Below are 21,197 nucleotides of genomic sequence, written 5' to 3' on the forward strand. Positions count from 1 at the left end.
TGGAGGTTGCAGTGAGCTGAGATTGCGCTATTGCACTCCAGCGTGGGCGACACAGTGAGACTCCATCTTAAAAATAAAAATAAAAAAAGATGTGTATTAAGTACCTACTCTGTGCCTTGTACTGTGCTGGGTGCTGGGACACTTTGGTGAACAAGAGACAAAACTACTGGGTAGTTAATAAGATAAATACTGATTAATTATAGCTTTTATGAAGACAATAAAAACAAGGGAGAGTGACGAGTGGGCTATCAGTTACTGCAGATGCGGCTGTAGAAGGCTTCTTTGAGGAGGTGATTTTTTTTCATTTTTTTATTCAGGACGGGGACTCACTCTCTTGCCCAGGCTGGAGTGCAATTGTGTGGTCATAGCTCACAGCAGCCTCAAACTTTTGGGCTCAAGCCATCCTCCCACCTTAGCCTCCCAAGTAGCTGGGACTACAGGTGTGCATCACCATGTCTGGCTAATTTTTTAATTTTTTATAGACATGAGGTCTCCCTATGTTGCCCAGGCTGGTCTTGAACTCCTGGGCTCAAGTGATCGTCCCCTCTCAGTTCCCCAAAGTGCTGGAATTACAGGCATGAGCCACTATGCCTGGACCCTAGCTGAGACTTGAATAATAGAGAGAGGAGGCCATTATCTGAGGTCCTATTTAAGGATGAGAGTAAGAGGCAAAGAGCACAGTGAGGAAATGAGCCAGGCACTTCAGGGGGACAGGAGGGAGGGGACGGTGTGGCCACAGGGTGGTGAGTGATGGGAAGAGGCAAGGTGATATTGTAATAGCAGCCAGAGTCATCAAGTCACAGTGCCTTGAGGGCTCTGTTAAGAGTTTTATGCTGAGTGGGATGGGAAGCCACTGAAGGGTTTCTAAGAGTCTACTGTGGATTTTTTTTTTTTTTTTTTTTGAGACAGAGTCTTGCTCTGTCACCCAGTCTGGAGTGCAGTGCCGCAATTTCAGCTCACTGCAACCTCCAAGTCCCGGGTTCAATCGATTTTCCTGCCTTAGCCTCCCAAGTAGCTGGGATTACAGGCACCCACCATCACAACCGGATAACTTTTGTATTTTTAGTAGAGAAGGGGTTTCACCATGATGGCCAGTCTTTTTTTTTTTCCTTTGAGACAGGGTCTCACTCTGTCGCCCAGGCTGGAGTGCAGTGGTGTGATCTCAGTTCACTGCAACCTCCACCTCCCGGGTTCAAGCAATTCTCCTGCCTCAGCCTCCCGAGTAGCTGGGACTACTAGCTAGGTGTGCGCCACCTTGCCTGGCTAATTTTTTTTTTTTCTTTTTTTGAGATGGAATTTCGCTCTTATTGCCCAGGCTGGAGTGCAATGATGTGACCTCTGCTCACTGCAACCTCCGCCTCCCGGGTTCAAGCGATTCTCCTGCCTCAGCCTCCCGAGTAGCTGGGATTACAGGCACTCGCCACCACGACTGGCTAATTTTTTGTATTTTTAGTAGAGACGGGGTTTCAGGGTTTCAGGGTTTTACCATGTTGGCCAGGCTGGTCTCGAACTCCTGATCTCAGGTGGTCCATCTGCCTCGGCCTCCCAAAGTGCTGGGATTACAGGCGTGAGCCACCTCACCCGGCCTAATTTTTGTATTTTTAGTAGAGATGGGGTTTCACCACGTTGGTCAGGCTGGTCTCAAACTTCTGACCTCAGGTGATCCACCGGCCTCGGCCTCCCATAGTGCTGGGATTACAGGCGTGAGCCACCATGTCTGGCTGTACTGTGCATTTTTTTAAAAAAAGGATCGGCTGCTTTGTGGACAAGGGGCTGTGGAGCGGACACAATGACAGACCAGATGAGAGGCCATTACAATAGTCCAGTGGTTAGAATCCTCAGCCCTCAGTCTGGTAGGTAATGATGGTATTTGTTTCCAAATATATTAAATGTACATGTGAACTTATTATTTTTTAGGAAAGTCGTGACAAGCGCTACCTAATCCAGAAACTAACAGAAGCCCAAAGGGACACGAGGAACTAACTAGACTGAGCGTGAAGATGGTGCTGCCTGTTGCTTCTAAGCTGACCTAGTGATTCTGCTGAGCCTACAGAGTCTACCTGGGTTTTGAGTGGACATTTAAAAATATATTTTTCTGGAGTTTAGGCTTTTCCATACGTGCAGCTGTGTTTACCTAACCCAGCCCTTAATTAGGGCTTCAGTGACTTAGAAAAGCAGGGGAAACCCAAGCGTTTGCCTGTGGACCGGCCACTCTGTGACGACTCTACCAAAAACCAACAAGCCGTTCAAGCTTTTACAAGAATGAAAGAGCAGAGACGGTAGTTTAGTATTTGAGCCACAAGTTTATGTGCACAAGTGTTTTGGGATGTGGACTGAAGCTCAGCCTGTTAATCAGACCAGCCCATGAGTGTATAACAAACAGAATTGGAGGCTGGTTTCTTAAACACACACATCCACATTTTTTAGGGTTGTTTTCCTGTGCTTACAATTTTTAATGCACGTGCCTTTATTTCACAAAACGTGGCTGAGTGCAGTGGCTCACGCCTGTTATCCCAACACTTTGGGAGGCCAAGGTAGGCGGATCACCTGAGTTGGGGAGTTCAAGACCAGCCTGACCAACGTGGAGAAACTCCATCTCCACTAAAATACAAAATTAGCTGGGTGTGGTGGCACATGCCTGTAATATCAGCTACTCAGGAGGCTGAGGCAGGAGAATTGCTTGAACCCAGGAGGCGGAGTTTGCAGTGAGCTGAGATCACACCATTGCACTCCAGCCTGGGCAAAAAGAGCAAAACTCTGCCTAAAAAAAAAATGTAGAATATCTCTTAAGATTTCCGTTATGGTAAAAACCATATGCAATAAATACCTCATTGTAAGCTTACCCAAAATTGATAGATGTGAACCTTTTAACAGAAGAACAGAAGTTTAAGTTATTGTTTAAGGTAATCAGTTTTCATTTTAATATCTTTGAAACCTTTTTCAAAGGACTGTAGTTTTGTAATGGACTTTTCAAGCCTTCCTTCCATTGTTTTTCTTCCTTTCACTGGCTCCACACGTTTCCTGGGGAGTAGCCTGGAATTTAAAGTTGGGTGCAGGTTTTAGAAAGCTGTTGCTGTTAACACTAATTCTCCCCGGCCATCTCCACTCCACTACTCAAAAATGCCTGACTCCTTGCTCAGAGGAGCAAAGATATCTTCTCATCCCTTTCTTACAGCCATTTTCTTGCTTTTCCACAAAGATATTATTTAAAGTGGGATATTTTTGTAACTGGGATACCAATGAGCTTTTCGGTCTTTTCCTGACTTGTTAAGGTTTATGGGTGTCTAAAGCTAATAACTATAGCCATACCACTCTGAACACGCCTGATCTCATCTAAATCTAATAACTGGTGTCATGGAATTTTGAGTAACCAAAGATTCATTCCAGTCTCACTTAAAAAAATAAATTCTGCTGGGCACAGTGGCTCATGCCTGCAATCCCAGCACTTTGGGAGTCCAAGGCGGGCAGATCACTTGAAGTCAGAAGTTTGAGACCAGCCTGGTCAACGTGGCAAGACCCTGTCTCTACTAAAAGTACAAAAATTAGCCGGGCATGGTGGCGTGTGCCTGTAATCCCAGCTACTTGGGAGGCTGAGGCACGAGAATCACTTGAACCTGGGAGGTGAAAGCTGCAGTGAGCGAGATCGTGCCACTACTCCAGCCTAGGTGACAGAGGGAGACCCTATCTCAAAAGAAAAGATAGGTGAAAAGAAAAAAAAAAGTTGTAATTGTAAACATTTCTGCCCAGTGCCTTTATATTTATATAACATTTTCACTGTGGCCAGGCTTGATGATATTCAAGTTTTCTATTTGTGTGTGTGTGTGATGAACACAACGAAAACGTACTGCCTTTTTTTCCTATTATAAAAGTGATACTGAAATATGCTAATTAATATATTAATTTTAGTTAAATGCTGCTAATATGCATACCTCTTACTTGAAGGTTTTTATATGTTTTGATAACTTTAATAACTTCAGGTGATGTCTGTATAATTTTTAAAGTGCAGCTCTCTCTAACAAATATGCCTTACAACTCCTGATTAAACGGCGTCTTGAAGGTTTTAAAATGTGATCATGTATACTGGAATTCAAAGAGGCTTCTTGTCAGCCGTCAAGTGATGACGGAAAACTGTAACAGTTTGTAAAGTTCCTCTTTGCTTTTTCCTAAAATGAGAGAGAAGAAAGAAGTGTTTAATGTAGTCCTCAGATGAGTGCTTTTAAAGCTCCTTGGCTCTGTTGAAGCCAAGGAGGGGTGTATGTGTGTAACTGCCCAACTGGTTCATTTTGCCCGCTGCCTGGATACAGCCCATTCATCAAGACAGAGGAATTGCAACAGAGAAAGAGTTTGATACATGCAGAGCTGGCTAAACAGGAGACCAGAATATTATTATTACTAAAATCAGTCTCTCTGAAATTTTGGAAAGTGTGTGTGTGTGTGTGTGTGTGTGTGTGTGTGTGTGTGTGTGTGTGTGATGAAGTCTTGCTCTTGTTGCCTAGGCTGGAGTGCAGTGGGGCGATATTGGCTCACCGCAACTACACCTCTAACTGCCCAACTGGTTCATTTTGCCCGCTGCCTGGATACAGCCCATTCATCAAGACAGAGGAATTGCAACAGAGAAAGAGTTTGATACATGCAGAGCTGGCTAAACAGGAGACCAGAATATTATTATTACTCAAATCAGTCTCTCTGAAATTTTGGAAAGTGTGTGTGTGTGTGTGTGTGTGTGTGTGTGTGTGTGTGTGTGTGTGATGAAGTCTTGCTCTTGTTGCCTAGGCTGGAGTGCAGTGGGGCGATATTGGCTGTGTGTGTGTGTGTGTGTGTGTGTGTGTGTGTGTGTGTGTGTGTGTGTGTGTGATGAAGTCTTGCTCTTGTTGCCTAGGCTGGAGTGCAGTGGGGCGATATTGGCTGTGTGTGTGTGTGTGTGTGTGTGTGTGTGTGTGTGTGTGTGTGTGTGTGATGAAGTCTTGCTCTTGTTGCCTAGGCTGGAGTGCAGTGGGGCGATATTGGCTCACCGCAACTACACCTCCCAGGTTCAAGCGATTTTCCTGCCTCAGGCTCCTGAGTAGCTGGGATTACAGGCATGCGCCACTACACCCAGCTAATTTTGTATTTTAGTAGAGACACGGTTTCTCCATGTTGGTCAGGCTGGTCTCAAACTGCTGACCTCAGGTGGTCCACCTGCCTCTGTAATCCGCTGGGATTACAGGCATGAGCCACCATGCCCGGCCGTGTATTTTTTTTTTTTTTAATATGTAGTCTCTATTGCCCAGGCTGGAGTGCAGTAGTGAGATCTCGGCTCACTGCAAGCTCTGCCTCCTGGGTTCACACCATTCTCCTGCCTCAGCCTCCCAAGTAGCTGGGACTACAGGCGCCCACCACCACGCCCGGCTAATTTTTTGTATTTTTAATAGAGATGGGGTTTAGCCAGGATGGTCTCGATCTCCTGACCTTGTGATCTGCCCGCCTTGGCCTCCCAAAGTGCTGGGATTACAGCCGTGAGCCACCGTGCCCGGCCGTGTGTTTTTTTTTTGTTTTTTTTTTTGAGATGTAGTCTCACTCTATTGCCCAGGCTGGAGTGCAGTAGTGCGATCTCGGCTCACTGCAAACTGGGTTCAAGTGATTCTCCTGCCTCAGCCTCCCAAGTAGCTGGGACTACAGGTGTGCGCCACCATGCCCAGCTAATTTTTGTACTTTTAATAGAGATGGGGTTTTGCCCTGTTGGCCAGGCTGGTCTTGACTGCTGACCTCAAGTGATCCTTCCACTTCGGCCTTCCAAAGTCTGGGATTACAGGGGTGAGCCACCGTGCCTGGCTGAAACTAGTTTTTTTAATGGATAATTTGGTGGGTAGGGGGATGGAATTAAGGAATAGTATGCATTTTTGTTTTTTAAATTTTGTTTTGCCATTATAAAAATACTTGTTTTTTATAGCAAATACAGAGAACATCAAAAGCAACAGAGAAAAAAACTTAAAAAGCACCATTTATGGGCACCCACTGTTAATCTTGGCAAAATTCCTTTTAAGATAGAAAGTACAGAGGGAGGGAAGTAGGACAGAAAAAGAAGGAAAGAACTTTGGTATTCTCATTTCTTTTTCACTTAATATGTGTTTTCTTGAAGAATCTAAAGATAGTGTTTTCTCCTGTTATTAAAAGCTCTTTACAGACATTTCAATGGGCTACATAACATCATACAGTTGGATTTTTTTTTTTTTTTTAACCAGAGTCTAGGTCTATCACCTAGGCTGGAGTGCAGTGGAGTGATCACGGCTCAGTGCAGCCTCCTGGGCTCAAGTGATCCTTTTAGCCTCACAAGTAGGTGGGATCAGAGGCACACACCACCATGCCTGACTAATTTTTAAAATTTTTTGTAGAGGTGGGATCTCACTATGTTGCCCAGGCTGGTCTTGAACTCCTGGGCTCAAGTGATCCTCTCGCCTCAGTCTCCCAAAGTGTTGGGATTACAGGCGTGAGCCACTGCACTCGGACATAATGTTTTGATATTCAATTGTTGCTTAACATTTTGTTTCCAAATTTTCCCAGTAATAAATAATGGGCACATCTATAAATCTTTGTCAACATTTTTTCTCCTTCGAAACAGAGACCTAGGCCAGGCACGGCGGCTCACGCCTATAATCCCAGCACTTTGGGAGGACAAGGTGGGAAGATCACTTGAGGTCAGGAATTTGAGACCAGCCTGGCCAACACAGCGAAACCCAGTCTCAGCTGGGCGTGGTGGTGTGTGTACCTGTAATCCCATCTACTTGGGAGGCTGAGGCAGGAGAATCGCTTGAACCCGGGAGGCAGAGGTTCCAGTGAGCTAAGATCTCCCCACTGCAATCCAGCCTGTGCGACAGAGTGAAACTCCGTCTAAAAAGAACAAAAAAAACAAAACAAAAAAGGAAACAAGAGACCTAGAAGTGGGGTTACAGCAAAGGTTTTGAACATTTTAAGGCTTTTGAGAACCAGATTCAGACACTCAGTAGTTTTACATGAGAATGCTACAACATCCTCACTAAGTAGTATTTGGGTTCATCATAATTTTAAATTATTTTGGTGTGTCAATTTGAACACTAGAGTGATATAAAAACAACTAAAAACTTGAATTCAATAATTTTACAATTGTATGGCATCTTAAAATATTTTATAGTAAACTTGGATAAAGTATATAAATAATCCAAGGGTGTAAAGTAGAAAGTGAAAACTCCCTTCTCCCAGTTCCAGCCCCGATGTTGCCAATATTAAACGTTGTATATCCTTGCAGACATGCATCTTTGATTTTTGCCCTCATGTACATTACTCATTTAAAAATTATTTCGTTGAGTAGATTCGTAAGACTGCTGTATTATATGATCTTTTTAAAGTATGTTGCTAAATTTCCCCTCCCCCAAAAATTCCAATTTGCACAAATATACATGCATACATGCACACAATACATTAAGGTGGATACCAAGGATAAAACATGTTCTCTGTAGAAAAATCTGAAAATAGAGAAAAGGACCAGGAAGAAGTTTAAAGTTGGCTTTCAGTCCACCAATAGAGATAACACTATATAACACGATTAACCATGTGGTGCATGTAATTTATATATACATATAATTTTATTTATTTATTTATTTATTTATTTATTTTTCAGACAGGGCCCAGGCTAGACTGCAGTGGCAGAATCACGGCTGACTGCAGCCTCGAGCTACTGGGCTCAAGCTATCCCCCCACCTCAGCCTCCCGAGTAGCTGGGACTACAGGTGTGCTCCACCAGACCCGGCTAATTTTTAAAACTCTTTGTAGAGGCGGGGTCTCGCTATGTTGCCCAGGCTTACTATTTTAAAGTAGACGTAGGATATAAATAAAAAAAAAATCTCCTTCCACGTAGGTAAAGCAGGAAATACCGTGCCTTGTTAATAAGTAATTCCCTCATGATCCTTTTTCCTAGGAACTTGGGTGAGAAATCATAACCTTGTCCTGATCTTTTTAAACAGCAATTTAGCATTTTCATCTCCCTGGCAACCCAAGGCGCCTTGGCTTCCTTCGTCTTCCGAGTGATTGACAGTGACCCCACCCAATATAATCTTTTTATTTGTCGTATCTAACCAATCTAACCCCTAGCACGAGGCTAGGGGGCGTTCCCACCGGTGCGCGGGCGAGCTGCGCCTTCCTTACGTCTGCTTGCGTCATCAGTCCGAGTCAAGGGCACTATTGGCCAGTTCCGTTCAACAAAGTGGTTGCATTTTTTTGTCCCGGCAATGAGTTGCGCCCGGGCGGCGGCGGCTCCCTGCCTTTGGCGGCTGCGCCTGGGGGTCCGGCGGTTCCTCTCAGGTAAAGGGAGGCGCGCAGTCACAGTCCTGCGCCGGGCTAGCGAGCGAGGGAATTTTCGCTTGAGGTTTGGGTCGAAGAGGTCACGGGGGAGAGGTTCGTAACGTCACAGGCCTGCGACGGAGCGCGACTGCGTGACTTCAGCCTCCGGGGCGCTGGCGGGCGGGGCGGGGCGGGGCGGGGCGGGGCCGGGCCTGTAGTTAGCGGCGAGAGTGACAGGAGGACGGGGGTGGTTTCTGCAGTGACGCCTGGGGAGTGACGCAATTGCACACCTGTGCAGTGATGTCACGGCGGGTGCGGCCAGCGTTCCGAGTCCAGGGCAGTTGGCGACACTGAAAATTCAGCGTCTCCGGGAGTCTCTCTCTTTGTAGTCTTTGCCCAGGGCCATGCCAGGCAAAGGGTAGCCCGACGACCAGCAGCCTCCGCTACTTCCGGGCGCTCGCTAGAAATACAGATTCTCGGGCCCCACCCCGACCTACTTGGTCGGTATCTGTGATCTGTGAACAGGACCTTTAGGTGATCTGCATGCACTGTAGACTTTGAGAGCCATCCGTGTCGTAGAAGGAGCATCGAATTTAGAGTAGAGAGACATGGTTTTGGACCCTGGTTCCTGCTTTCCTTGTTTCATCTGTGCTGCCTTAGAAAATTGTCATGAGCCCGGGCGCGGTGGCTCTGGCCTTTAATCTCAGCACTTTGGGAGGCCGAGGCTGGAGGATCACCTGAGGTCAGGAGTTTGAGACCAGCCTGGCCAACATGGTGAAACCCCGCCTCTACTAAAAATACAAAAATTTGCCGGGCATGATGGCAGGTTCCTGTAATCCCAGCTACTCGGGAGGCTGAGACAGGAGAATCGCTTGAACCCGGGAGGCAGAGATTGCATTGAGGCGAGATTGCACCACTGCATTGCAACCTGGGCGTCAGAGCGAGACTTTGTCTCCCGCGCGGAAAAAAAAAAAAAAAATTCATGAAGTCGTTTTCTCAACGTTAAATTACCGTGTACCGCTTTCGGGATTTTTGCCTAATGGCAGTACTGCTTGAACTTTTGATTACTAGATGTGTTTTTTTGTATAGCTATGTCCCATTTAAAAATTAAATTAATTTCCTTGAAACAAAATCCTTATGGTGAATGGGAAGCCAGTGACACTTGCCACAAATGGATGAGTAATCATTAAAAAAAAACAAACTGAAATTAAAAAGTTATGAAATTGTATTAAATACTGTCTTTCTGTTACAAAGGGGAAATTAGCAAGTGTTGGGAAAGTGTTAAGGCTATACCAGCTGTAGATGGAGTTATCTTCCTTAATGAAAGAGATTGCAAGAGAATTTAAAAGAGTACCCCTTACTACATGGGGTTATTTGCTGCATATCCATAAACCACTTAATATTTTTTAGGTACCACACTGGCATGTTTCATACTTTGGGAAAATATGGACATAAAGTGATGCATTTGAGAGCTTCTAGTACCGAGCCTCAATTTTATTTTAAAGTATGTGGTAATGCAGGCAAAACTCCGAGGGTTGTTGAATGTGAATTTTAATGCTGCTCTGTTCAGCCAGTGAGCATAAGAGAATAAGATTCATTTCTGTTTATAGTTACTTTGCTTCTTATATCTTATTTTATCTTCATAACTCAGTAAGAAAATTTTATTATTGTATGTTTTCCCTTAAAAAGGAAAGAGCCTGATTATTGCCTTTTTTTTTTTTTTTTTTTTTTTGAGGCAGAGTCTTGCTTTGTCACCTAGGCTGGAATGCAGTGGTGCGATCTCAGCTCACTGCAACCTCCGCCTCCTGGGTTCAAGCGATTCTCCTGCCTCAGACTCCCTAGTAGCTGAGGCTGCATGCAAGCACCACCACGCCTGGCTAATTTTTGAATTTTTGGTAGAGACGAGGTTTCGCCATGATGACCAGGCTGGTCTCGAACTCCTGACCTCAAGTGATTCTCCCTCCTTGGCTTCCCAAAGTGCTGGGATTACAGGCGTGAGTCGCCGCATCCAGCTAATGATTACTGCCAATTTTATATGTAAGAAATGTCGATCCTGATTTTCCCAAGACTAGTGTTAGAGATGGGACACATGTTTTCTGTTTCTTTTTTTCTTTTTTTGAGACAGAGTCTCACTCTGTCACCCAGGCTGGAGAGTAATGGTATGATCTCAGCTCACTGCAACCTTTGCCTACTGGGTTTAAGTGATTGTTCTACCTCAGCCTCCTGAGTAGCTGGGACTACAGGCGCGCGCCACGATGCCTGGCTAATTTTTATATTTTTGGTAGAGATGGGGTTTCACCATTTTGGCCAGGCTGGTCTTGAACTCCTAGTCTCAAGCAATCCACCTGCCTCAGCTTCCCAAAGTGCTGGGATTACAGGCATGAGCCACCACACCCGGCCTATGCAGTCTCTTGAGTCAGATATGCTCAGTGAGATGGAGGGGATCATGGCGAGGAGTAGACCAAAGCTGGGTCATTATGCTTCAGAATTTAGGTCCACGCTTCTTTGTTAAAAGTGTGACATTTACAACCCCATCTGGTAGAAGATTTCAAGTTCAGAGCCACCCCAAATTTCACCAACCCACCTCACTACCTCGTGTCCAAAGCACTCAAGCCTTTGTCATGAAAGAACCACATGTGTATCCAAAATGAATTTTTTCCACATATTCGCTGGCTGTTGAAGTTAGCCTAAGTGAAAAGAAGTTTGCATAAAAGACATGGTAGTCACGGCTAAGAGCCCTAAAACATTACAAAGTGATACCAATGCTGGCTGGGCGCGGTGGCTCACGCCTGTAATCCCAGCACTTTGGGAAGCCAAGGAGGGAGGATTGCTTGAGCTCAGGAGTTCGAGACCAGCCTGGGCAACATGGTGAAACCCTGTCTCTACTAAAAATACAAAAATGTAGCTGGGCATGGTGGCGCCTGCCTGTAGTCCTAGCTACTCTGGAGTCCTAGCTGCTCTAGAGGCTGAAACAGGAGAATTGCCTGAGTCCGAAAGGTGGAGTTTGCGGTGAGCGGAGATCGCGCCTCTGTACTCCAGCCTGGGCGATACAGTCAGAGTCTGTCTCAAAAAAAAAAATAAATAAAAAGTGATACCAGTGCAGATTGAAGCTACCATTACAAACTAAATGACCCCTAGGTCTCTATTTTCCGTATCTGCAAAATTAGGTGAATACACCTTACACACCTAAGAATGCTGCAAAACTCCTCTCTGGCAGGGAAAAAAACCTTTTGAATTACTCTAATATAAGGCTCAGAGAATATAATTAAGGTGTTAAGGTTAGGAGATTTATTTTTAAAGATAAAGTATAATCTGTCATGAAGAATTTACATTTTGAAGATGAGAGTTCATTTGAATTGATTTTGGACCATAATGAAGTGAAATCTAGGCTCCAAGGCTAGTCTCAAAATCGAATGCCCAAGGGTGTGGGGTTTTTAATTTTTTTTTTTTTTTTTTTGGTTGTTTTTACACAGAGTCTCACTCTGTTGCCCAGGCTGGAGTGCAGTGGCATGATCTTGGCTCACTGCAATCTCTGCCTCCCGGTTTCAAGCTATTCTCCTGCCTCAGCCTCCCGAGGAGCTGGGATTAAAGGCACGTGCCAACACACCCAGCTAATTTTTGTATTTTTGGTAGAGATGGGGTTTCACCATGTTGGCGAGGGTGGTCTCAAACTCCTGACCTCAGGTGATCCATTCTCCTTGGCTTCCCAAAGTGTTAGGATTACAGGTGTGAGCCACCGCACCCGGACAGGTGTGGATTTTAAGAGAACTTAGTCTGTGGTTCTAAGCCTTGGCTGAAGAGAAGACTTATGCGCAGAGCTTCTAAACAATATCAGTTCAGAGAGCCCCCTCCTAGAGATTGATTGGGGAAGAGCACGGTGTTTTTGAAAGCTCTGTACGGGCCTCTACTGTACAGCCTGGGCTGGGGCGAAGCGGGCCAGAGGGCCGGTGAACTGGAGAACCATGCCCATCTAGAAGCGGTTGCCATGTTAACTACCTGGTAAGAAGGTAGGCTCAGCATTTCCAGATCTTCGTACACTTAAAGTGAAACCAGAAATCCAGATCTTTAGGTAAAATCCTCTGTTTTAACACTGTAGGTTAAACAGAGTCCATTTATGGGCACGCCTGGCCCATGGGGAGCTGATTTGTGACCTCCATCCCAAAGTGCCCTTTCTTCTGTCTGTAAAAGGAACATCTGGATTTTAACTGAGCGTAACGAAGAATAAACACTTGCATTTCAGCTTATGGAAGAAGGATCAGTGTCAGATTTCGCAGTTCAGGAATGACTTTAGACAATATCAATCGGGCAGCTGTGGATCGAATAATCCGGGTGGATCATGCAGGCGAATATGGAGCAAACCGCATCTATGCCGGGCAGATGGCCGTCCTGGGTCGGACCAGCGTCGGGCCAGTCATTCAGGTGGGTGCTTCTTCATCTCCCTCACCCTGGTCTACTGAATGAGCAGATCCAAAGGCCTTCAAGTAATGAATCATGGGAGGTCAAGCGTTCCCTAGGGAGATGCTGTTGTCCCCAGGAGAGCGAAGGTTGGTTCTTGGTGGAGAGATGGGGAGCAAAAAGCATATTGTTCTTTTTATGGATAAAGCACAGAGAGACATCTAGTACATAGACAGGTATGCGGTATATCTTTGGTATCAGTACTCCATGGCGGGGGCAGGCAATAATGAAAAAAGGTTGAGAATCGCTCAGCACAGCAGTCAACTGTGCTGAGAGGTTGCAGCCCTGCCCCCTGCCGTGCTGGAGGAGATATTATATCCCAAGAGGCCATGGGAGGACCTGGAATTTGTAGTTACACAGACCTGGTTCACATTTTGGCTCTCTCGCACCTCCTACCTGTGGGACCTTGAGGATGGCACAGGACTTCTCTGGGTTTCCATTTCCGTATCTGCAAAATGGCCTTATAATGGCCTGGGTTTGGGTAAGGAACCAGGCCTGGCCCATAAAGGTCAAGTTAGTACAAGTTAAATGGCCTGCCCTGAACCCTTGGGCAAGCTACTTAGCCTCTCTGTGCTTCAGTTTCTTGTGTATACTGGGGCAGTCTTAGTGTGTCCTTCACAGGGATTGTGTGGATTGAATGAATTGCTTGCATAAAGCTATTTGACGGCCCCTGGCACTTAGGAAGTGCCATCTAAGTGTTAGCTGCAGCTAGCATTCTCCCTTTTTCCTCTGATGTAAATAATATTCAGGGCTGGGTGTGGTGGCTCACGCCTGTAATCCCAGCACTTTGGGAGGCCGAGGCCGATGGATTGCTTGAGCCCAGGAGTTTGAGACCAGCTTGGGCAAGGTGATGAGACCCCGTCTCTACAAAAAATACAAAAATTAGCTGGGTGCAATGGCTCACACCTGTAATCCCAGCACTTTGGGAAGCTGTGGCGAGTGGATCACCTGAGGTTAGGAGTTTGAGATCAGCCTGGCCAACAAGGCAAAACCCTGTCTCTACTAAAAATACAAAACAAATCACCCAGGCGTGGTGGTGCACGCCTGTAGTCCCAGCTGCTCGGGAGGCTGAGGCAGGAGAATCACTCGAACCCGGGAGGCAGAGGTTGCAGTGAGTTGAGATCACACCACTGCACTCCAGCCTGGGCAATAGAGTGAGACTCTGTCTCAAAAAAAAAACAAAAAAACAAAAAAACAAAAAAAACCGCACACACACAACCAAATTAGCCAGGTGTAGTGGCATGTGACTGTAATCCCAGCTAATTTGAGAGGCCGAGGTAGGAGGATCGCTTGAGCCTGGAGGTTGAGGCTGCGGTGAGCCATGAGCTTGCTACTGCACTACAGTCTGGGTGACAGAGTGAGATCCTGTCTGGAAACAAACAAACCACAACAACAACAAGATGATACTATTCTAGTAATCTGGAAGGAAATTACACAACAGCTGATGTTCTGCCTTCCTGACTTTGAAATGGGTTAAACATGTCATTTCTTATGTGTGTGGACCCTTGTCATTTACTAGGCACATTGTGGGCCTGAGAGACTTCTGCTGCAACCATGGCTCATGGCAGTCTTACCTGGAATTGAGATAATAGACTGTTTTGTATTCTTGGCACTCTCTTCTGTTTGTCACAGATTCCCTTAGTCTGATGTTTTACTCTTTCCATTGATGTTTTGAGGGGGATGCGGGAGACAGCAGTTCCGTCATTTTCTCTGTTTCTGCTTTGCTCCCTGTATGCCGCTTGGATGAGTGGGAGGCCTCTACGGAATGCTTGCATGTCTTTATTTTTATGTTTCTTGCAGAAAATGTGGGATCAAGAAAAGGACCATTTGAAAAAGTTCAATGAATTGATGGTTACGTTCAGGGTCCGGCCGACAGTTCTGATGCCCTTTTGGAATGTGCTGGGGTTTGCACTGGGTACGTGTCTCTCTAGAAGAGCTTATGCAAGCTTGGGGATCTAAGATGATTAAATCCTTCAGGTATCATGTTCACAATTCTTGCTGTGTCCTCTTATGACCTCATTCTGTTTACTTCATATTTTTCCAAAGTTAAATTGACTGCCTTTTTGTGTGTGTGGCTTAAATTTATTTAAGATAGAATCTTAATGTCAGTACTTTAAAAAAAGAAGGCCGGGTGCGGTGGCTCACACCTGTAATCCCAGCACTTTGGGAGGCCGAGGCGGGCAGATCATGAGGTCAGGAGTTCGAGACCAGCCTGACCAACGTGGTGAAACCCCCGACTCTATTAAAAATACAAAAATTAGCCGGGCATGGTGGCGCGTGCCTGTAATCCCAGCTACTTGGGAGGCTGAGGCGGGAGAATCGCTTGAACCTGGGAGGTAGAGGTTGCAGTGAGCCAAGATCGGCCCACTGCACTCCAGCCTGGGTGACAGAGTGAGACTCTGTCTCAAAAAAAACCCCAAAAAAACAAAAAACAAAAAAAACAGAGCCAGGGTTTCACTCTGTTGCCCAGGCTGGAGTGCAGTGGTATAGTCATAGCTCACTGAAGCCTCAAACTCTTGGGTTCAAGTGATCCTCCCACCTAAGCCTCTGAGCCTGAGTAGCTTGGACTACTGGCGCATGCCACCACGCACAGCTCTATTTTTTTGTAGAGATGAGGTCTCGTTATGTTACCTAGGCTGGTCTCAAACTCCTGGCCTCAAGCCATCCTCCCTCTCTGGCCTCCACGAAGTGCTAGGATTACAGGCGTGAGGCACCGCACCTGGCCTAATGTCAGTATTGTAAATAGAAAATACGGTAAAAATAAACAACAGAGAAAAAAAGCTAGTAGAATTCAGTTGCAGCCAAATACTGTTCCCTGACAAAGATTCTCAACCTGAGATCTGTTCAGTCTTTTAAAAAACGGAGAAGCGTAAATGGTATAAAAGATCAAAGATATACTCACCCCAAATGCGGACTTTCTCTTGGCCACGGTCAGGATAGAACAGCATTGAAAAGAGAATGGCTTTTCTTACTGTGTAATTCCAGGTTTAACACTGGGATCCAATCTCTCCTAAAACAGTGCTTCTCCCTTAGGGGGAGTTTGCCCCCCTGATGAGGACATGTGGCAATACCTAGGGACATTTTTTTTTTTTTTTTTTTTTGAGATGGAGTCTCGCTCTGTCACCCACGCTGAAGTGCAGTGGCGTGATCTTGGCTCACTGCAACCTCCGCCTCCCGGCTTCAAGCAATTCTCCTGCCTCAGCCTCCCAAGTAGCTGGGATTACAGGCGCCCACCACCACACCAACTAATTTTTGTATTTTTAGTAGAGACAGGGTTTCACCATGTTAGCCAGGTTAGTCTCGAACTCCTGACCTCAGGTGATCCGCCCGCCTCGGCCTCCCAAAGTGCTGGGATTACAGGCGTGATCCCTCACGCCCAGCCCTCGGGACAGTTTTGGTTGTCAAAACTTAGTTGGCACTGCTGGCATCTAGTTCGTAGAGGTCAGAGATGCAGTTAAATATCCTACCATGCATGGGACAGCCCCTGTCACAAAGAATGACCCGGCCCGATGTCTGGTGCAGAGGTTGAGAAGCCCTGGCCACAGATGATCTCCACTACCGGTCATATCTGTCTCTTACTTTTCTGGTCTGGGTTTAACAATCCCAGGGGCGGGGACCGCCTTGCTCGGGAAGGAAGGTGCAATGGCCTGCACCGTGGCGGTGGAAGAGAGCATAGCACATCACTACAACAACCAGATCAGGACGCTGATGGAGGAGGACCCGGAAAAATACGAGGAACTTCTTCAGGTATTTATCCGTGCTTTAGAACGGGGCTGCTCAAGGAGGAAAAGGGCAGATAGCAATCGTGTAAGAGGAAAACATATTAGAGATTGTTAGGGGATGATGGGGATTTAGAGGCTTAGGTCAGTGCCTCAGTTTAAAGGTGAGCAAACTGACGAACAGAGAGGTGAACCCATCTGCCCTGGCCATACAGCACAGACAGAGCTGGGACTAGAACCCTTGTCTCCTTTGTCTTTTTTCTTTTTATTTAGAGATGAGGTCTTGCTTCGTTGCCCAGGCTGGAGTACAGTGGCACAGTCATAGCTCACTGCATCTTCAAACTCTTGGGTTCAAGTGATCCTCCTGCCTCAGCCTCCCGAGTAGCTATGGGACTACATACATAGCCACCACGCACAGCTAATTTTTTTTTTTTTTTTTTTAAGAGATGGGGTCTCACTATGTTTTCCAGGCTGGTCTTGAACTCCCAGGCTCCAGTAGTCCTCTCTCCTCAGCTTCCCAAAATGCTAGAATTGTAGGCATGAGCCACCACATCCGGCCAGAACCCTTGTCTCTTGAGCCCTGTCCTGTTCACTTATTTTATTTTTAATTTTTAAAATTTTTTGTAGAGACAGTCTGTCTCTATGTTGTCCAGATTGATCTTGAATTCCTGGGCTCAAGTGATCCTCCTGCCTCTGCCTCCCAAAGTGCTGAGATTACAGGTGTGAGCCACACCACCTGGTGCTGTTCACTTTTTTTTTTTTTTTTTTTTTGAGATGGAGTCTCACTCTGTCCCCGAGGCTGGAGTGCAGTGGTCTCCGACTGCACTGCAGCCTCCGCCTCCCGGGTTCCAGCGATTCTCCTGCCTCGGCGTCCCAGGTAGCTAGGAATACAGACATGCACCACCACGCCCAGCTAATTTTTGTATTTTTAGTAGAGACGGGGTTTCACCATGTTGGCCAGGCTGGTCTGGAACTCCTGACCTCAGGTGATCCTCCTGCCTTGGCCTCCCAAAGTGCTGGGATTACAGGCGTGAGCCACCGTGCCCGGCTCACTTCTTTATCGTTGGTAGATTCTGAGCAGATGCTGTGAGCAGGAACCCTTTAGATTGAATAAATGAATAGATATCCTGAGATAATTTTCCACAGCAAATAAGGGAACTGTTTAGTTTTTTAGAGTCTAAATCTGAGGTTGGCAAACCATGGCCTGTGGCCAGCCACCTGTTTCTTTAAATAAACTTTTATTGGAACACAAGTATGTCCATTTGTTTGCATGTCTCCAGCTGCTTTTCTGGTTACAGTGGCAGAGCTGGGTAGTTGCGACTAAGTATTTACTCTCTAGCCCTTTAGAAGAAAAGCTGGCCTCCCTGTCTTAGGCCATAATAAGAGGCTTTAGCCTCCAAAATGAAATGGAACAGCAGGAGAGTTGGAAGGCTAACTTGCTTCGGTGTCTTTTTATTTCACCAGCTGATAAAGAAATTTCGGGATGAAGAGCTTGAGCACCATGACATAGGCCTCGACCATGATGCAGAATTGGTAGGGCCCTACTGTTACCTGTTCTGCTTTGGGACTCCTTATTTGGGAGGCTGAAGGGGCAGGAGGTTTCTGTTGCCAGAAAAATACATTTTAAAGTGACAGCCAAAGGGAGAGAAAACCAATGACATTGCTTTGACAAAAAGCAAGCAAACGCATTATTGCTCCAGACTGGGAATCTCCTTTCTTGCTTTATCCCTTCTCCTTTTCCCCAGGAGCTTTTTTTTTTTTTTTTTTTTTCAGACACAGTCTCACTCTGTCTCCCATGCTGGAGTGCAGTGATGCAGTCTTGGCTCACTGCAGCCTCCTTCCGGGTTCAAGCAATTCTGCCTCAGCCTCCCGAGTAGCTGGGATGACAGATGCATGCCACCATGCCCGGCTAATTTTTGTATTTTTTATTTTTAGTAGAGACCGAGTTTTCACTTTGTTGGCCAGGCTGGTCTCGAACTCCTGACCTTAGGTGAGCTGCCTGCCTTGGCCTCCCAGGAGCTTGTTTTCCTTCCTGTGAGAATCTGGATGACTCCAATGCTTTGGCAGTAGTAGCAGAGGCATTCCGACCTTTTGAATAGCTTTCTTTGAAACTAAAATAAATTGTTCCTTAGATCTATTTCTTATCCAGAGAAATCCAAAGCCTGCCCTGCCAGCCCTGAATCTTACAACCAAAAATGAGCACGTAACATGTTTCTTTGTTTGCTTATTGTTTTTAACAGGCTCCAGCCTATGCCGTCCTGAAGAGCATTATCCAGGCCGGATGCAGAGTGGCGATATATTTGTCAGAAAGATTATAAAGTGTGTCCAGTTTTGCCTGTCTATAAAAGATGATGGTAGTTTACCAGGTGACATTTGCAGAGAAACAAATGTACAGTTATCTTTGTACTTTTGTACAATGTGAATTTTGTTAATAAATTATAAGGTTTTTTTTTTTTTTTTTTTTTTTTAAACTCTGCAGTGTTGATTTTTCTCTGGGTTGTTTTTTCTGCCATGAGACCAACAGGTCACCAGCCTTGTTCAAGTTACAGCAAACGAAGCTGGGCCTTGTTTGGTCTCATACTTAATTTTCTTTTATATACGTGTTTTTCTTTTACATGCATATATATATATATATTTTTTTTTTTTGGAGACAGGGCCTCGCTGTTTTGCCCAGGCTGGGTCACAACTCACTCCAGCCTCGACCTCCCAGCCTCAAGCAATCCACCCACGTCAGCCTTCCAAGTAGCTGGGACTGCAGGTGTGCACCACCACACCTGGCTAATTCTATTTTTTTGTAGAGGCGAAGTCTCACTGTGTCGCCAGGCTGGTCTCTAACTCCTGGGCTCAGTGATCCTCCCGTTTCGACTTCCCAAAGTGCTGGGATTACAGGTGTGAGCCACTTCACCAGGCTCATTTTCTCCTAAAACATCAAGGACAAATCATTAATAATGTAACAGGAATCTTTAGGAGAAAAAACAATTTGGTTTACTGATAACAAAAGATAATTGGAAACATGAGAGTATTTGAGGTTGGCCATGCAGAACTGTGAAGTCCATCAGTAAGTCAAAGATCATCGTTTCTGTTTTGAATTGTGGGTGATAATGGGTGGGAGAGTGCTACAGTCTGTATGTCCGTGTCTCCCTAGAATTCATACGATGAAATCTTCACTCTCAAGTTGATAGAAGGTGGGGCCCTTGGAAAGTGTGAGGTCATGAGAGTGGAGCCCTCATGAGTGGGATTAGTACCTTATGAAAGGCCCTAGAGAGATACCTCATCCTCTCCATAGTGTGAGACTTCAAGGGGAAGTGTGAGACTTCTCTGAGGAAGCAGACCCTTCACAAGCAAAATCAACCAGCACTTTGATCACGGACTTCCCAGCCTCTAGGACTGTGAGCAATAAATATTTGATGTTTATAAGCCACCCAGACTGTGGTATTTTGTTATAGCAGCCTGAACAGACTAAGACGGGGGTGTTGCCTCCCTCAAAGAATATACTAAGTTGTGGATTATTTGTGAAGTTGAATTACAGTCTTTTCCTTAAGGTCTTTTACCACCTCCCCCCCAAAAAAACCCCCAAAACTGATTCAAATATTCATACTTTAATGAAATATTTTATAATTTGCAAATTTTTAAGTAATTTATGAAAAACCTACATCAGTGGATCTCCTCTCTGGCTGCCCATTAGAATGTCCTGTGGAGATTAAACTTTTTTTTTTCAGTTTATGGACCAAGAGTTTTGATTTATTTAGGGTGGAGTTCAGGATCAGAATGGTTTCAGAAGCTCCCAGGTGATTCTGGTGTGAGTTGGAGCTGCAAGCCCCTGAGCTAGATTATAAGATGCTTCTGGGAAAGAACCACATTTTAGGAATTTGCCTCCCACCCAGTGCCCTGCATTTAATCAGCATCTGATGACTTGGCAGGACTTGCCCCACCAGAGTCTGGCTTTGAAGGGTAGTGGACACCAGGATCATTTGGATTAATCCTCTGCCACCTCTCTCTTTTCCTCAACCAAGAGTGAATTTATGTAATTGAGTGAAAGTCTACGAATCATAATTGTAATAAATTAAGGCTGGGTGTTTGTTTGAAATTAGGTAAGATAAAGCCAAAAGTTTGAACAAGTTGTGGATGGTTTGTAAAAATTAATCTTACAAAATAAATGCTCTGTATGAACACATTGATTAAATTCAAAAGGGTATTATTTGGTTTTTCTGTATATTGAACCTTGAAATAAAAGCACAGCAAGGTTTTCTTAAGGCACTGATCTGCTCTTTAACAAGAATTTGTAAAGGGTTATAAAATGTTTACAAGAATCTCACCTCATGGTCAAACTAGTTAAGATTGGATAGATTTATCTATAAGGTATTATTAAAAATTGGGGAGGACATTAATAGTAGACTGATGCAAGGATGAAATTTGACTCTGTCTTGAGCAAGATTTTTATGTAATAGTAAAGGATAATGAAAGATTTTTGTTTGCCTTGCAAATAAACTACCAAAAAAAGAAGGGAAAGGCAATAGACAAATTGTTTGGAAAGTTGTCTTCCCTTTTAATGAGTAAAGGTTTTGTGCCTTTTAAAAAAGTTTTTGAGTCATCATTTTGGCTAATGATAACCTGGAATTCTATTTTATAATATCAAGTGTTTTAAACCTTTAACATGTTCAGTAGGCTTCCCCAAATCAAACTTTAGCTTCAGGGTTGTCTTTTTTGACCCCTAACTTTTGGATGCCACAG

General features: G+C 45.1%; 2 protein-coding genes and 1 long non-coding RNA gene across 7 annotated transcripts in view; 2 read left to right on the plus strand and 1 right to left on the minus strand.

Annotated features, from left to right (window-relative positions):
- Positions 1-4,066, plus strand: part of TMC7 (transmembrane channel like 7) — a 78,732-nt gene extending 74,666 nt beyond the window's left edge. For all 5 annotated transcript variants that reach the window (XM_054453672.2, XM_054453674.2, XM_054453675.2 and 2 more), the window contains one exon: positions 1,918-4,066. In XM_054453672.2, the coding sequence (XP_054309647.1) occupies positions 1,918-1,983 (66 nt within the window). In that variant the 3' untranslated portion in view covers positions 1,984-4,066. The remainder of the gene's footprint in view (positions 1-1,917) is intronic.
- On the minus strand, positions 2,892-8,251 carry LOC134738553 (uncharacterized). Its single transcript, XR_010124330.1, has 2 exons — positions 8,128-8,251; positions 2,892-3,033 (listed from the first exon to the last, which is right to left on the minus strand). It is a non-coding gene; the product is annotated as an uncharacterized LOC134738553 (long non-coding RNA).
- COQ7 (coenzyme Q7, hydroxylase) lies at positions 8,146-20,723 on the plus strand. The gene is made up of 6 exons (XM_054453676.2): positions 8,146-8,313; positions 12,533-12,711; positions 14,548-14,662; positions 16,355-16,494; positions 17,931-17,999; positions 18,707-20,723. The coding sequence occupies exons 1-6, from the start codon at positions 8,241-8,243 to the stop codon at positions 18,782-18,784; spliced, it is 654 nt and encodes a 217-aa protein (XP_054309651.1). The 5' UTR covers positions 8,146-8,240; the 3' UTR covers positions 18,785-20,723.
- Positions 20,724-21,197: the final 474 nt, after the last annotated feature.

Source organism: Pongo pygmaeus, chromosome 18 (assembly GCF_028885625.2).
Source record: "Pongo pygmaeus isolate AG05252 chromosome 18, NHGRI_mPonPyg2-v2.0_pri, whole genome shotgun sequence".
NCBI classification, from domain to species: Eukaryota; Metazoa; Chordata; class Mammalia; order Primates; family Hominidae; genus Pongo; species Pongo pygmaeus.

What these genes read in the sequence shown, in the direction of transcription:
- COQ7 (XM_054453676.2), top strand. Translation starts at nt 8,241, where the DNA reads ATGAGTTGCGCCCGGGCGGCGGCGGCTCCCTGCCTTTGGCGGCTGCGC. An exon ending in GGTCCGGCGGTTCCTCTCAG is followed by an intron (nt 8,314 to 12,532) that starts GTAAAGGGAGGC and finishes CTTGCATTTCAG; the next exon opens with CTTATGGAAGAAGGATCAGT. An exon ending in TGTGCTGGGGTTTGCACTGG is followed by an intron (nt 14,663 to 16,354) that starts GTACGTGTCTCT and finishes TAACAATCCCAG; the next exon opens with GGGCGGGGACCGCCTTGCTC.